The 13,069-nt window shown below is 29.6% G+C and overlaps 2 protein-coding genes across 2 annotated transcripts; one reads left to right on the top strand and one right to left on the bottom strand.

The window, feature by feature from the left end:
• The first annotated feature begins 3,985 nt into the window (after positions 1–3,985).
• Positions 3,986–7,362, top strand: LOC120252962 (probable receptor-like serine/threonine-protein kinase At5g57670). Its single transcript, XM_039261181.1, has 11 exons — positions 3,986–4,451; positions 4,535–4,635; positions 4,722–4,843; positions 4,931–5,055; positions 5,139–5,564; positions 5,638–5,886; positions 5,975–6,141; positions 6,214–6,293; positions 6,379–6,526; positions 6,623–6,772; positions 6,871–7,362. The coding sequence occupies exons 1-11, from the start codon at positions 4,244–4,246 to the stop codon at positions 7,132–7,134; spliced, it is 2,040 nt and encodes a 679-aa protein (XP_039117115.1). The 5' UTR covers positions 3,986–4,243; the 3' UTR covers positions 7,135–7,362.
• An 87-nt stretch (positions 7,363–7,449) lies between these two features.
• On the bottom strand, positions 7,450–8,499 carry LOC120252964 (psbP domain-containing protein 2, chloroplastic). The gene is made up of 2 exons (XM_039261182.1): positions 8,054–8,499; positions 7,450–7,966 (listed from the first exon to the last, which is right to left on the bottom strand). The coding sequence occupies exons 1-2, from the start codon at positions 8,462–8,464 to the stop codon at positions 7,712–7,714; spliced, it is 666 nt and encodes a 221-aa protein (XP_039117116.1). The 5' UTR covers positions 8,465–8,499; the 3' UTR covers positions 7,450–7,711.
• Between the last annotated feature and the right edge of the window lie 4,570 nt (positions 8,500–13,069).

Genomic DNA, 13,069 nt, shown 5'->3' with positions numbered 1-13,069 from the left:
ACCCAACCTCCCTCCTCTCATTTCAATCACATTTTAATCTCATATATTATCCACCATATATATATATATATATATAATTGCATATTAATATTTTTTTTATAAGTTAATATTCATTTATTACTGGTGTAATTACCTAAGCTTCAAAAACAAGTAATAATGTTATTTCATTCCGTATTGGGTATACACATTGCTAAAAATTGATTGTTTAGTTTATGTACACTCACTCAGTGAATTCTAAATAATGAAAGTATCCATAATACATTTTTTGCAATGGAACCAATATTATTATATTAAAAGCTCTTTAATTTTAGCATTAATCATTTATTATCTTGTTTTTTATATTTTTTTAAAAAAAAAGACTTTATCTACAAACTTATAAAAATTAACTTCGAGATGAACTAAAATTATATCATGATGTTAAAGCGTTATTTCATTGATTAAGTTGATATTAATATTATTCACACAACAACAAAAAAAATATTTTGTATTTTTGCAATAGAATGTATTTTTAATGATCCACAGCTAATTTGAGTCCTTTTTTAAGATTTAAAAAGAAAACAAATTTGAGTTCTTTTTTAAGATTTAAAAAGAAAACATTTATCTACACCCTTTTTATCATGTGATTCTCGTAATAAACATTTCCATTGAATAAATGGCATCATCATTCTTCATCTTGACAAGAATAATTTATAATGCATGATCTGAATCTATTTGTTGTAAATCATATGGCCTGAATTATGGTATGGGTGATTAAATAGTATGTGCTTTTTTTCTTTTTCTTTTTTTTTTGTTAATTGTTTTAATTAATTAGAATAAGAACAATTCGGAAGGCATGCAACAAAGTGAAGATAACAAAGAACATGCAGTCATGTTACTTCTCTAGACATAACACATGGTTGTGAGACTAACTTGATTTTGATAGGGTGGCCCCATGCTTTCATTAATACCATCTTTTTTTATTTTCCTAGAGTTAGTTTTTTTTTTTTTTAATTACTTTTCTATTATATATTTCATTATTTATACCATCATCTTGCATGACATGATATTTTAACTTATCTCCTCACTAAAAACATAAACACCAAGGCCTGATAGTGGCCGACTCAAGGGTAAGGCAAATGAAGCAATTGCTTTAGGCCCCCAATTTTTTTAAAGTCTCATCTTTAATTTAGATTTTTTTTAACAATAATTTTAACAACTCAAAATTTTGAAGGACTCCAAGTAATTATTGTAATATAAAAATATTTTAATTTATTATTTAATTAATGTTTTATAATCCTAGTTAACTTTTAAAATTTTCAATAATATCATAAAATATTAAATATTTTAATTTTAATGATTAATCAGTATCATATCTTCTTTAACTAATTATTAAAAATATTATTCTGATCCTCTAGATATTTTTTATGCATTTTTCCTCCAAAATTAATATAATATTTATTAATTTTAATTATAAATAAGAGCTTTTATAGTTTTTATATTGTTGCAATTTTCTTTTTTTGTTATATTTCCACTTTGTTGAGTTTTGCTTATAAATTTTAAATATATTCCTTCATCACAAGTTACATGTAAAAAATTAAATAAACATCTCAAATAGGTATGTATTAAAATTAAATTTTATTTAAATTTAATTATTATTAAAAAAAAAAAATTTATTCTTAAATTTTATTTTAGGCCTCTGGTTACCTTGAGCCGCCACTGGCAGATACTAAAAAATCAAAAAGTTGTTGATAATCATTATTTTTAAATTCATCAAATCGCATTTCTAATTTTACAAATTTTAACTATTAAATTTAAATTAAAATAAAATCATAAAATCAGCCGGCCCTACCACTACTGGTGCCCCGGGCCTATTCTTGTTATTCTATTAAAATCATGATAGCGCATGATGTATAAAAAATTTAAAATAATAATTAAAAATAATAATTAAAAAAAGGGAATATATTATCGGAACGAAACTATATTAGAAGCTTTTAGTAATTTTCTCTTATTATTATTATTATTATTATTATTATTATTATTATTATACATCACTTATTTTCTACTACTCAATCATCCTTGAGAGATACAGAAAATGACACATAGATTTTCCTTTTTTATGAATGACGAGATTAAAGACGGAATTTTCACTTGGTTAAATTTTATAAGGGGTTTTACCTGATACTCCCTGTTAAACCTCAAAATTACTCAAAATTTGTCAATTATACATACACACGTAATAAAAAACGTATAATATAAATAAATAAATAATATACTTTACTATTTACTATTACAGAGGGATCTAAGGGAAGTTGAAAGATTCTATCTCAACCATTAGGCGTAATCTGGAGTTTTTAGATCCTCAAGTGTTGGCATCTAGGGAGACTCCACCAACTGAGGATGTTCAAGGTCAGACCACGGATTAGATTTCTTTTGGATGGCCTTGAGGATGGTCTTTGTTCCTCATAATGTTTTTAGACTGTTATATCACAGTTAGTGGTATGGTGTTGTCTTCCTTTTTGTCTCTTTCACCTTTAGTTCGTGAAAATTGTTGTACTGGTTCTTGTTTTAATTGGAGTGGTTTATCTACATTTTAATAAATAAATAAATAAATAAAAACACTTATTCTCAACTATTCAATGGTCCTTATAGAAAATGACACCTATATTTTTATTTATATTTACATAAAAGATGCCGTTAAAGTTTAACTTCTTACCTTCAAACTTTATAAAAATACTAAATTATTTATTAAAATTAAAAAATATTAAAATATTAATGACTTTTTAATCTATTTGCATTAAATTTTTTGCTTTTATTATTTATATTCTTGTTAAAAAAAACTGGTATATTACTTGTGAATATGCCTTAGAATATAAAAAAAAATTAACAAAGTTGTGGTGGGAAAAATGTAAGTAATTTAAAAACTTTTATAGGGTATAGCCAATAAAAATATCAATCATAAACATGTCGATTGAGTGGGACCCAAAGTTTGTGTTTTACTGTTTTTCATGGCTATCATTATTTTAATTAAATATTTTTTTAATAAATTATATATTTTGCATATCCACCAATCATATCTCCATAATTAATTTTCAAATAAAAATAAAATAAAATAAAATAAAATAAACATTAAAAGTTTTGCAAGACAAATATGTTTGAATTTGCAAGTATTTTAAGATCAAATCTTCTCATAAATATCACAAGATTGTCTGATTTTTTTTTTTTCCAATTAATAAAGAATAAATTATTATTTTCCAAAATCATGTGATATGTATATATATAATCAAATCAAACACAAGAATCAAAGTGAAAGACACCAAACTCAAGGAATAGATTCTGAAAACCTAATTCAATCAACCAAATCAAAGATTGAAAGCAAATTAAATTTCTATATCAAAACCTAATTAAAGTGTATAATTATAAATATACCCCTATAAAACTCGCAAATTTGTGTTTACAACAAAACCATAATTTTAAATATTAGTCAAACATAAATTTTTTAATAAAAATTAATGGTATACAATTAAAACAAGAAACACTTATTAACTACTAACCACTAAATTATTTTTAACCTATAAATATGTATTTTATTGCATAAATGTACATATTTTCTGTGAGAGTAAAACAAAGCCTACATTGTTAAAACAAAAAATCTATCATAATTAAACACCACTAAGATTTTCCTGAACCAATAACAATCTTTTCATGAGACAGATTTGAATTTTAGTACACTCAAAATAAAGGTATAAGTGTGTTGTTGTAGTAATTCAACACATATGCACTCTTCGATAATTGGTTTTTCTATATTTTTGGAAAAAAAAATCTTATTAAACTAAGAATATGCATTTTTACAGGGTTATATATGCAAAATTCCCCACATAATTAAGCACTGTTAAAGCAAGAAATCTGTCCTAATTAAATACACACTAATTAGCATTTAATAACTAAAAATGGGAGGCAATTAAAGAGAAAAAGAGAGAGAGAGAGAGAGAGAGAGAGAGAGAGAGAGAGAGAGAGGAGGAGGAGGGGGAGATGAAATTCAAAAGCCAATAAATTTGGGAGGAATGAATCATTGAATCCATGAATCCAGTCATGGCCATTGACAAGGCACAAGAACAACCATAAGAGCAAAGCATGGAGACAAAGCACCCACCTTTAGCTTCGTTGCTTCTCCGAAGCATGGTATCCATCCATGTGATTTTGTTCCAATAAAGCCACAGAGAAGCAAAGAAGAAGAAGAAGAAGTAGGAGGAGGAGGAGGAGGAGGATGAAGATGGGGAAAGAGGACGAGGAGAAGCAGGGAATGGTAGCAGAGTTTGGGAAGAGAGCAGCTAAAGAAGAAGAAGGGAGAACAGTAATGGTGGGTGTTAGGATGGACTCACAGAGTAGAGAGCTTCTCACTTGGGCTCTTGTCAAGGTTGCTGCTCCTGGAGATCGAGTGATTGCTCTCCATGTTCTTCCTTCAAGCTCTATAGGTTCTGATTTTGTTTTCAAAATCTCATCTTTTGGTTCAAAAATAAAAAAAGTCTCATCTTTTTTCTTGTTGTTTTGATTTCAGAGGTTTCAGAAAAAAATGGCAAGTGTTCTTCTTTGATTTCGTTGGTGAAATCGTTTGATTCTGTTCTTGCAGTTTATGAAGGTTTCTGCAATTTAAAGCAGGTATTTTTTTGATATTTTTACAGATGAAGTTTGAAACTTTTTGGGGGAATTTCAGAAATTCCGATGGTTTACCAATTTTTCTGCAGATTGATTTGAAGCTGAAGATTTGTAGGGGATCATCAATCAGAAAAGCTTTGATTCGAGAAGCCAAAGCTTATTCTGCAACTAAACTGATTCTTGGAGTTGCCAAGAATCCCAGCATCCTTGGGTAGTTCATCTTTGAGTTCCTTTTTCCTCTTCTCTTATGATAAATCATCTTGAGTTCTAATGGCATCATGTTCAATAAATCAACCAGATCATCATGGATTTCGATTGCAAAACATTGTGCAAAAAAACTCCCTCTTGAATGCTCAGTGCTTGCAGTGAACAATGGGAAGGTTGTTTACCAAAGAGAAGCATTGCCGGCCTCTCAATGCCAAGGTTTTTGTTATCTTCTCAGTGTCGTTGTTCTATATCTCCTTTTAATCCATTATCTTGAAGTTCCCTGTTGTTTATATATCCAGAGAAAAACAAAGCTGACAATAAGAACAAATCTGGGAGAAACAGTAGTGCTCCAGAGAGAAAAGAGGAGCGCTCTTTGGCTTTAGTTCCGATGAAAAAGTCATTGGAGATGAGACCTGGATGGTCTCTGCTGAGAAGAGCCATCATGAATGATCGGAAAACTTCAACGGAGAAATCTAAGATATCAGTGTTTCAGTGGGCAATGTGGTTGCCTAGCCGGTGGTCATTCTCGTCGTCAATTCACCCTGATCGCAAGCCGACAAATCCAGAGTTAGATCCTTCAGTGAATTGCAATGAAGAGAACAATGTCGACGAAGACGAGGTGAAAATTCTCGAGGAATTACAATCTCTTCAAGTGAAGTATTCATCCATTTGTAGATTGTTCAGCTACCAGGATCTTATGGACGCAACATCAAACTTCTCAACAGGTTCGGCTTTGTATCTACTTGTTCTTTGAATCATGAAATGAATTTGAATCTAATTTTAGTCAGATATTTGCAGAGAACTTGGTAGGGAAGGGAGGCAGCAGCATGGTTTACAAGGGCTGTCTCTCAGATGGCAGAGAATTAGCAGTAAAAATCTTGAAGCCTTCTGAAGATGCATTGAAAGAATTCACTTCGGAGATTGAAATCATCACCTCACTGAATCATAAGAACATCATATCGCTTCTCGGTTTTTGCTTCGAGAACAACAATCTCGTATTGGTCTATGATTTCCTGTCCAGGGGTAGCTTAGAAGAATGCCTTCATGGTAAGCCATTTTATTATTTGGTTACTTCTCTTTCTTTCTATATATATGTATATCGTTCTTGTAGATCATTTAATGTAGCAAACTTCAGGTGAGCAAGAGAGCAAGATTGGCCTCAAATGGATCGATAGATATAAGGTGGCGGTTGGGATAGCCGAAGCACTAGATTATCTACATGGCAGTGGTAATGCTCAACCAGCAATCCATAGGGATGTTAAATCCTCAAACATCCTTCTTACTTCTGATTTTGAGCCACAGGTATGAAGTCCTAATGTCCTATACAATCTATTTGCCATGCTTACCGACAATTATCTTCTTTCCATCCTTCAGTTGTCGGATTTCGGTCTTGCAAAGTGGGCAACAGCATCAACATCTTCCATAGCATGTCGTGATGTTGCCGGAACATTCGGGTTTGTATCCTCATTGTGCTATCAAAGACCGGTTTTTAAAGTTTAGACTGTTTTCAAGAGGAAGTAAAAGAATTATGAATGGCAGGTACCTTGCTCCGGAATACTTCATGTATGGGAAAGTCACTGAAAAAATTGATGTCTATGCCTTTGGAGTTGTTCTTCTTGAGCTTCTTTCAGGAAAGAAGCCAATCAACACAGGATGTTCCAAGGACCAGGAGAGCCTTGTTATGTGGGTAAGTTCTCTCGCCTTTCTCAATTATCGATTGCCAATTTCTGATCATGAAATGAACACATTCACAGTAAATAATTTCATGTTATCTTGATTTCAGGCCAAGAAAATCCTACAAGAAGGAAAAGCAAAACAACTTGTGGATGGATCTTTGGGTGATGATTACGACAGTGATCAAATGGACAGGATGATTCTGGCTGCCACCCTTTGCATTCAACGAGCTCCTCATTCTCGGCCTCGAATATCAATTGTATGACGAAGTTTCCAATTCCTGAACCTATTCAAACTTTTTCTGTATTTATTGGTTTCTTATTTCTGGTGCATTGTGACACGGTATCGCGAAAACAGGTCTTGAAACTTCTTCAAGGAGATGATGATGTTCTCAAATGGGCGAGATCACAAGTCAGTGCCTCCGAATGTTCTGATGATTTAGATGAAGTAACAAATCCGACTCCAGATATTCAATCATATATAAACCTCGCATTACAAGATATAGATGAAGACTCGCATTCAGTTAGTAGCACAGAACCTTCTGTTGATTTTATAACGGGAAATACTTCACTAGAAGATTACTTGCAAGGGAGATGGAGCCGCTCATCAAGTTTCGATTGAAATCATTCGGGATTATTTATGAGGTGTTATGGAATGAGATGTGGTGTGCAAGAGCCCTCCTCCATGGCCTTCTTCTCATGAACATGGTGGTCTTTTGTGATGGTGTTTGCTTCTATTGAAGCGCCATTTTGATGACAAGTCTCATCTTGTTGTTTTTATTACAAGAGGGTGAATGTAAATAAAATGCATTCCAAGAATGAATATGACAACACATATTCATTGTTTCTATATAACAGCATCATCAAACTTCCAAATCTTTTGATATCATTGTGTCAAAAACCGAAAAAACTGCTTCATCAAACATCACAATGAATGTGCAGAGAATCAAATTTTGATACCATTGTTGCAAGAAAGGTAGATATAATGAACACCAATTCGTATTCACTGTCTCAGTCTAACAGAGAGAATCAAACTCTGATACCATTCTGTTCTTCAAACATTGTATCCATAAAAATATGATATTTACGGTCACATTCTGCAAGCCACATTCTTCGAAGATTGTATCCATAAAAACACTATTTTTATGGTCACACTCTGCAAACAAGCGAGAAAGAATCAAACTCTGATACCGTTGTTTTCAGTGAGCCGTGTCAAAAGAACGAAGAACTGATTCAAGTAAGAACCGAGTATGATCATCCAAAGGAGACTCCGGAGGATCAGAATGGGAAATGTTGAGAAGATAAAGCTTCTTAGAAGCCACAAATGCAGCTGAAAAAATCCTCTTAATTCCTCCCCTTGTGCTATCCAATACATACTCAAACTCATAAACTGGTATTCCATCTTCATTTGATCTCTCTCCCACTTTCACAATCTCTGCAGCTCTTGTGCTTTCCTGCAAAATCAACACCAATTTGTTTTCAATTTCAAATCTTTGAAATAATTCCGAATTCCAAACTTCAAATTCACTTGAAAATTTCACCTTTTTTCTCTCGGCCTGAATGAGCTTCTCGGCGACGAACTCCGGAGAGCCGAAGTCTCGCAGAGAAGAGAGCCGCACTGGGTTCACTACCACGCCGATGTTATTGCTCCCCTTCCCTTTCTCTTCGAACAATGCTGTCGCCCCGGCCTTCTCCACCTTCGTCCATGCCTCCGGCACCAGAAGCTCGAACCCTTCCGCACGATCGGCGTAGGGTTTCAGATCTTCAGGCGAGGGTTGAGCAGCGACGGGAATCAAGGTTGGGATGGGAGAGAGGGAGAGGAGGATTAGGGTTCTTCTTCTCCAGATATTGGGAATGATGGGAGGGTTCAAGCTGCGGCGGCGATCGGGACGGCGAACGCCGGCGATGGCCGGCGGAGCGCAGCAACGGCGGAGGAGAAGATGAGTGGTCATTGTTTCAAGCTTTTGGGTTATTTTGGATTTGATTTGAACTTGTGCTGGAGTTTTTATGATTAACACCCTTTGTTTTCTGATAATTATTATTAACTCTTTTGTTTTTGTTTTTTTAGCTAATAAGAACCAATGGAATTGTGACACGTGTAAGGTTGAGGTTAAGGAACTCGATCTTTTGGTTTAAAAACTCGCGGGTTTTCTCACACATTGACTCCAAATCCACACGTGAAGCTTTCGAAACCCTAATTCTCTGCAGCGTCTTCCGAAGTATAATTCTTGTGATCTTTGAGGTCATTGATCCCAAAATTTCTTGTGTTTTCATTTAATTTAATGGTTTATAGCTCTTAATCTGACTATTTCGGATGTTTTTTTTTTTTTCACTCTTGGATGTTTAGGGCAAAGAGTAAAGAGATTTTTCATTGTTCTTACTTCTTAAGCTGAAAAGCAGCAATTTTTTATATAGTATTTATTTCTTTGATTGTTGTTATTCGGTGGTTTGCTCATGTTCTAATAGTTGAAATAATCATCGTAAGTCGGTTGAGTGTTATGCTTGCTATTAAAAGTCTTACATATATATATATATATATATATATATATATATATATATATAAAATTCCATAGTTTCCAATGATGTTTTTTAAAATTGAGCTTTTTTAGTGAAAAAGAAGCGATTTTTCCATTGATTTTTCTTATTTATTTCTGCAACATTGTTGTTGCTTTTCAGTCGTTTGTTCATGGTTTAATATTGTCTTGAATTGTGCCTTTGTAATGGTTGTCTTTAGAATGAAACTTTAGTTTATTCTAACTTGAATGTCAATTCATGATTGGAATTGTGTTCTCATATGAATTAATTATTTCCTCTTTGTTTGACAACAGATTTTGTTGAAATGATTAGTCTCAGCAGATACTTCACCTGCAGTTTCTTGGCTTTTTTCGGTGCCATACTTCATGCATTTATCAGCAGAGAACAGTTATACCCTGCCACAGTGTATCTTTACAACTCCCGGATCTTCTTCTTCATAAGCCGAAACATGATATTTGCTCTTGTCTGCCTCCATCTATTTATATATATATATATATATATATATATATATATATATATAATAGTATAATATTAAAATATTTATAATATTAATATATTTAGGAAAATCATATTATAAAATTTATTAATATAAGTTTATTTTATATTAAAATAATATATATATATATATATATATATATATATATATATATATATATGATTTTTTATTTATGCTAATTTTATGTTAATTCATAAATGATATATTTTTAAAATTAATGTTTTAAATAACATTTATGATAGTTAAGGGACTTCCAAGACGACAATGTCTCATGGGAACTCATATTACTATTAAGGTTACTAAGGCTCGCACTCCAGGTGATTTTGCCTTCTCTTATTCAATACTGACACAATTTAAATTCATGAGATTATTTTTTTTTAACCTACGAATCGATTAACTTATTTGATGATATTCATTAAAATTAATTTATACATATATTTCAATTATTAATTCAATTTTGGATATTTATATATTTTTAAAGTAATTTTGTAAAACGTAGAGATGGGTTAATTTATTTACAAGTTACGGTATATTAAAATTAGGTTTTACCAATTATTTATCATTAGATTAAATCTAAAATTAATTTTTAAAAATAACTTTTTAAAATATGGGAAATATATTATCTTATTTCGTACTATATTATAATTAACTCTATTATTATTATTATTATTATTATTATTATTATTATTATTATTTCAAATTTAGTAAAATAAGTTTCCAAGCTATGAGGTAAGTTCTTTTATCTTATATTATATTAAAATATATTATTGTTCGTAAGCTATTTATATAAGAGGTTTAAATCCATAAAAGTTTTTTTTTAATATATTCAAAATTTGAGATTATTATTTAAAAAATAATAAAGTACAAAGGAAAAAAGTTGATTTTGTTAATTAAATGATCGTTAACAAGATATCGAGAATATTGAAAGTTAAATTGTGAGATTTTGTGAAAATAATATTTGGTAAATTTGATCACAAATTAATAAATCTGTATTATCTATATTCTATATTCTACACACACACAGATATATATATATATATATATATATATATATATATATATTAAAATTAGGAAAGTTTCATGCTATGCTATGTGGTCTCATTAAAATAATTTTCCACGAAATCATATAATATTATAACAATATTAAAATATTTATAATTATTTTTAATTTTCCACCAAAACTTTAAAAGCAAATTATAATTTTTAAAATATTTATAATTTTAAAAAGTATATTTTGATAATTTCAAATTTTAATAAAACTTTGATATAAAAATATCATTGAAATATAAATTTTAATTAATTGTAAATTATTATAGGGGTTGTATTACAACAACATGAAAATATTTATAATTTAGTTCTAAATTAATTACAAATTATCAAAGTGGCTGCCGTGCTAAACCATGAAAACATTTGTAATTTAGTCCTAAACTAATTATGATTTATTAAAGATACTAAATTATAAATAATATTTAGCATGAATCCATTCTTTATATATGATTTTATTATAACATTTTTTTATTAATTTACAAATGATAAATATTTTTTTATTATTTTAACTCCATTTGACTAAAAATGAAGCTAGAGGATTATTCATAATAATGAGAGAATTTATAAATAATTTTTAAAATTTTAGATTAAGTGTTTTGTTTCTAATATTATTATCAAAATTATAACAATTTTAGAGAATTCTTGGTTAATTCCCTTTTAATTTATAATATTTTAAAATTACAAATTAAAAATTATTGACTTTTTATAAAATTTATATTCAAATATACTTGTGTTACAACTAGTTATAAATTATAAAAACTCCATCTAAATTAATAAAATTTATTTATCGATATAAATAAATTATTCATTTATTGATAAATAAATAACATTTATAAATAATAATTTTTATCTGTTCCAACAGTATTATTTTATAGAGGTTAATTTTATTGTACACCCTAGCTAAAATAGTTAAACTAGTCTTATCCTATTATGTTAAATATTTATAGGTTTAAAATTTAAAATAATTCGATTTCATTAAAAAAAAAACACAGACTTAAAATAATTCTATAAGGGGACTATTGGATAGCCCAATGGTATGACACCAAAAATATAAGGGGGAGGTCATGGGTTCAAATCCTTCCCCCGACAGTACTGTTCATCGTATTGTTTATATACTGTTCACCCGAGATTCTTATACTATTCTCATACTGTACACATACTGTACACCCGGGTTCCAGTACTGTTTGGTACTGTTTGTATTCATATAAAAAGGCGCTTGTCGTCTATTATTCAAAATTCTATAAATTTAGAAAATACTATTTAGTGATAAGATTATGAATATTATCATTGCTATACATAGATTTCTATCTATCTATATATAGACATACAGATATCTATATATATATATATATATATGGATAGATAGATAGGTATCTATAAATATACATATATCTATATGTTTACACTTATCTATATATAACATAAAATACTATTTAGTGATAAGATTATGAATATTTTGAATATTATTATTACTATAATTATATCCCTCTCTCTCTCTCTATATATATATATATAGCAATATTCCTCCTCAATACTACAGTCACATCTAAAGTTGATAATTACCAAGAATCAAAACTCGTCAACATGTTACGTTTCCTCCATAAGATTTCGAAACTTGAAGAACCAGTCTCAGCTAACATTAAAAAAGCGTGTGAGAAATATGAGAAAAGCGCAGCAGCTGTAATAGTAAGAAGAGGGGAAATACAAATAATAGGCAGTGTAAAATTAGAAGAAAATCCAGAGAAAACAAGGACACATTTATCAATTGGACACGGGCCAAAGATATTGAAAGGCAATTTGATATTTGAAGGCTTTGCTCAAGATATTCAAGGTAAAATGATAGATGATTTTGAAAAAATTTTATTTGACACGAATGTTCAACAAGAACAGGTTGGATCAAAATAACATGGATGGATGGTTATTGCATCAAGAATATGGATGGAGGCAATATATTATATTATTTAGGTGTTTTGATTTATGGAATTTTGTTATTGCATTTTAGAAATTGATGTTTTGCTAAGTAGTTTCTTTTTATGAATTCTTGTTATTTAAAATAAGCAAAGATCAGAGCTTGATCAATTGGATCCATATATTTATTTAAATTTTGTTTCTTTTTTTTTATTATTTTTTTAGTTTATGCAATTTGTAAATAATTATTTCTTGAATTATCTTGAAGATGATTTATTTTTATATTAGCGAAGATCTTCATTATATTAGGTAACACGATCTAACATGCATATATTCTCTACTATATAGATACTCTTCTACCCTACATAGATCATTAAATCACATTATTACCTGTTAAATGACTAAACCAAAACCTTAGCATATACCTTTAAAAAGTTTTAGTGAACATTAAATTAATAATGTTTTTATATCTATATATATATCCCAAAAAAATATAACTACTTTTTATTCATTATTATATTGAAATAAAAATGAACCTTATATGGACAGTTTAGAAATTTAAATAATATTC

This window comes from Dioscorea cayenensis, chromosome 25, assembly GCF_009730915.1.
Source record: "Dioscorea cayenensis subsp. rotundata cultivar TDr96_F1 chromosome 25, TDr96_F1_v2_PseudoChromosome.rev07_lg8_w22 25.fasta, whole genome shotgun sequence".
NCBI classification, from domain to species: domain Eukaryota; kingdom Viridiplantae; phylum Streptophyta; class Magnoliopsida; order Dioscoreales; family Dioscoreaceae; genus Dioscorea; species Dioscorea cayenensis.
The sequence above is the reverse complement of the archived record's forward strand: the minus strand, read 5'-3'. Positions and strand labels throughout refer to the sequence as shown.

What these genes read in the sequence shown, in the direction of transcription:
- LOC120252964 (XM_039261182.1), bottom strand. Translation starts at nt 8,464, where the DNA reads ATGACCACTCATCTTCTCCTCCGCCGTTGCTGCGCTCCGCCGGCCATC. An exon ending in TTCAGGCCGAGAGAAAAAAG is followed by an intron (nt 7,967 to 8,053) that starts GTGAAATTTTCA and finishes TTGATTTTGCAG; the next exon opens with GAAAGCACAAGAGCTGCAGA.
- LOC120252962 (XM_039261181.1), top strand. Translation starts at nt 4,244, where the DNA reads ATGAAGATGGGGAAAGAGGACGAGGAGAAGCAGGGAATGGTAGCAGAG. An exon ending in CTTCTGATTTTGAGCCACAG is followed by an intron (nt 6,142 to 6,213) that starts GTATGAAGTCCT and finishes TCCATCCTTCAG; the next exon opens with TTGTCGGATTTCGGTCTTGC. An exon ending in GATGTTGCCGGAACATTCGG is followed by an intron (nt 6,294 to 6,378) that starts GTTTGTATCCTC and finishes TATGAATGGCAG; the next exon opens with GTACCTTGCTCCGGAATACT.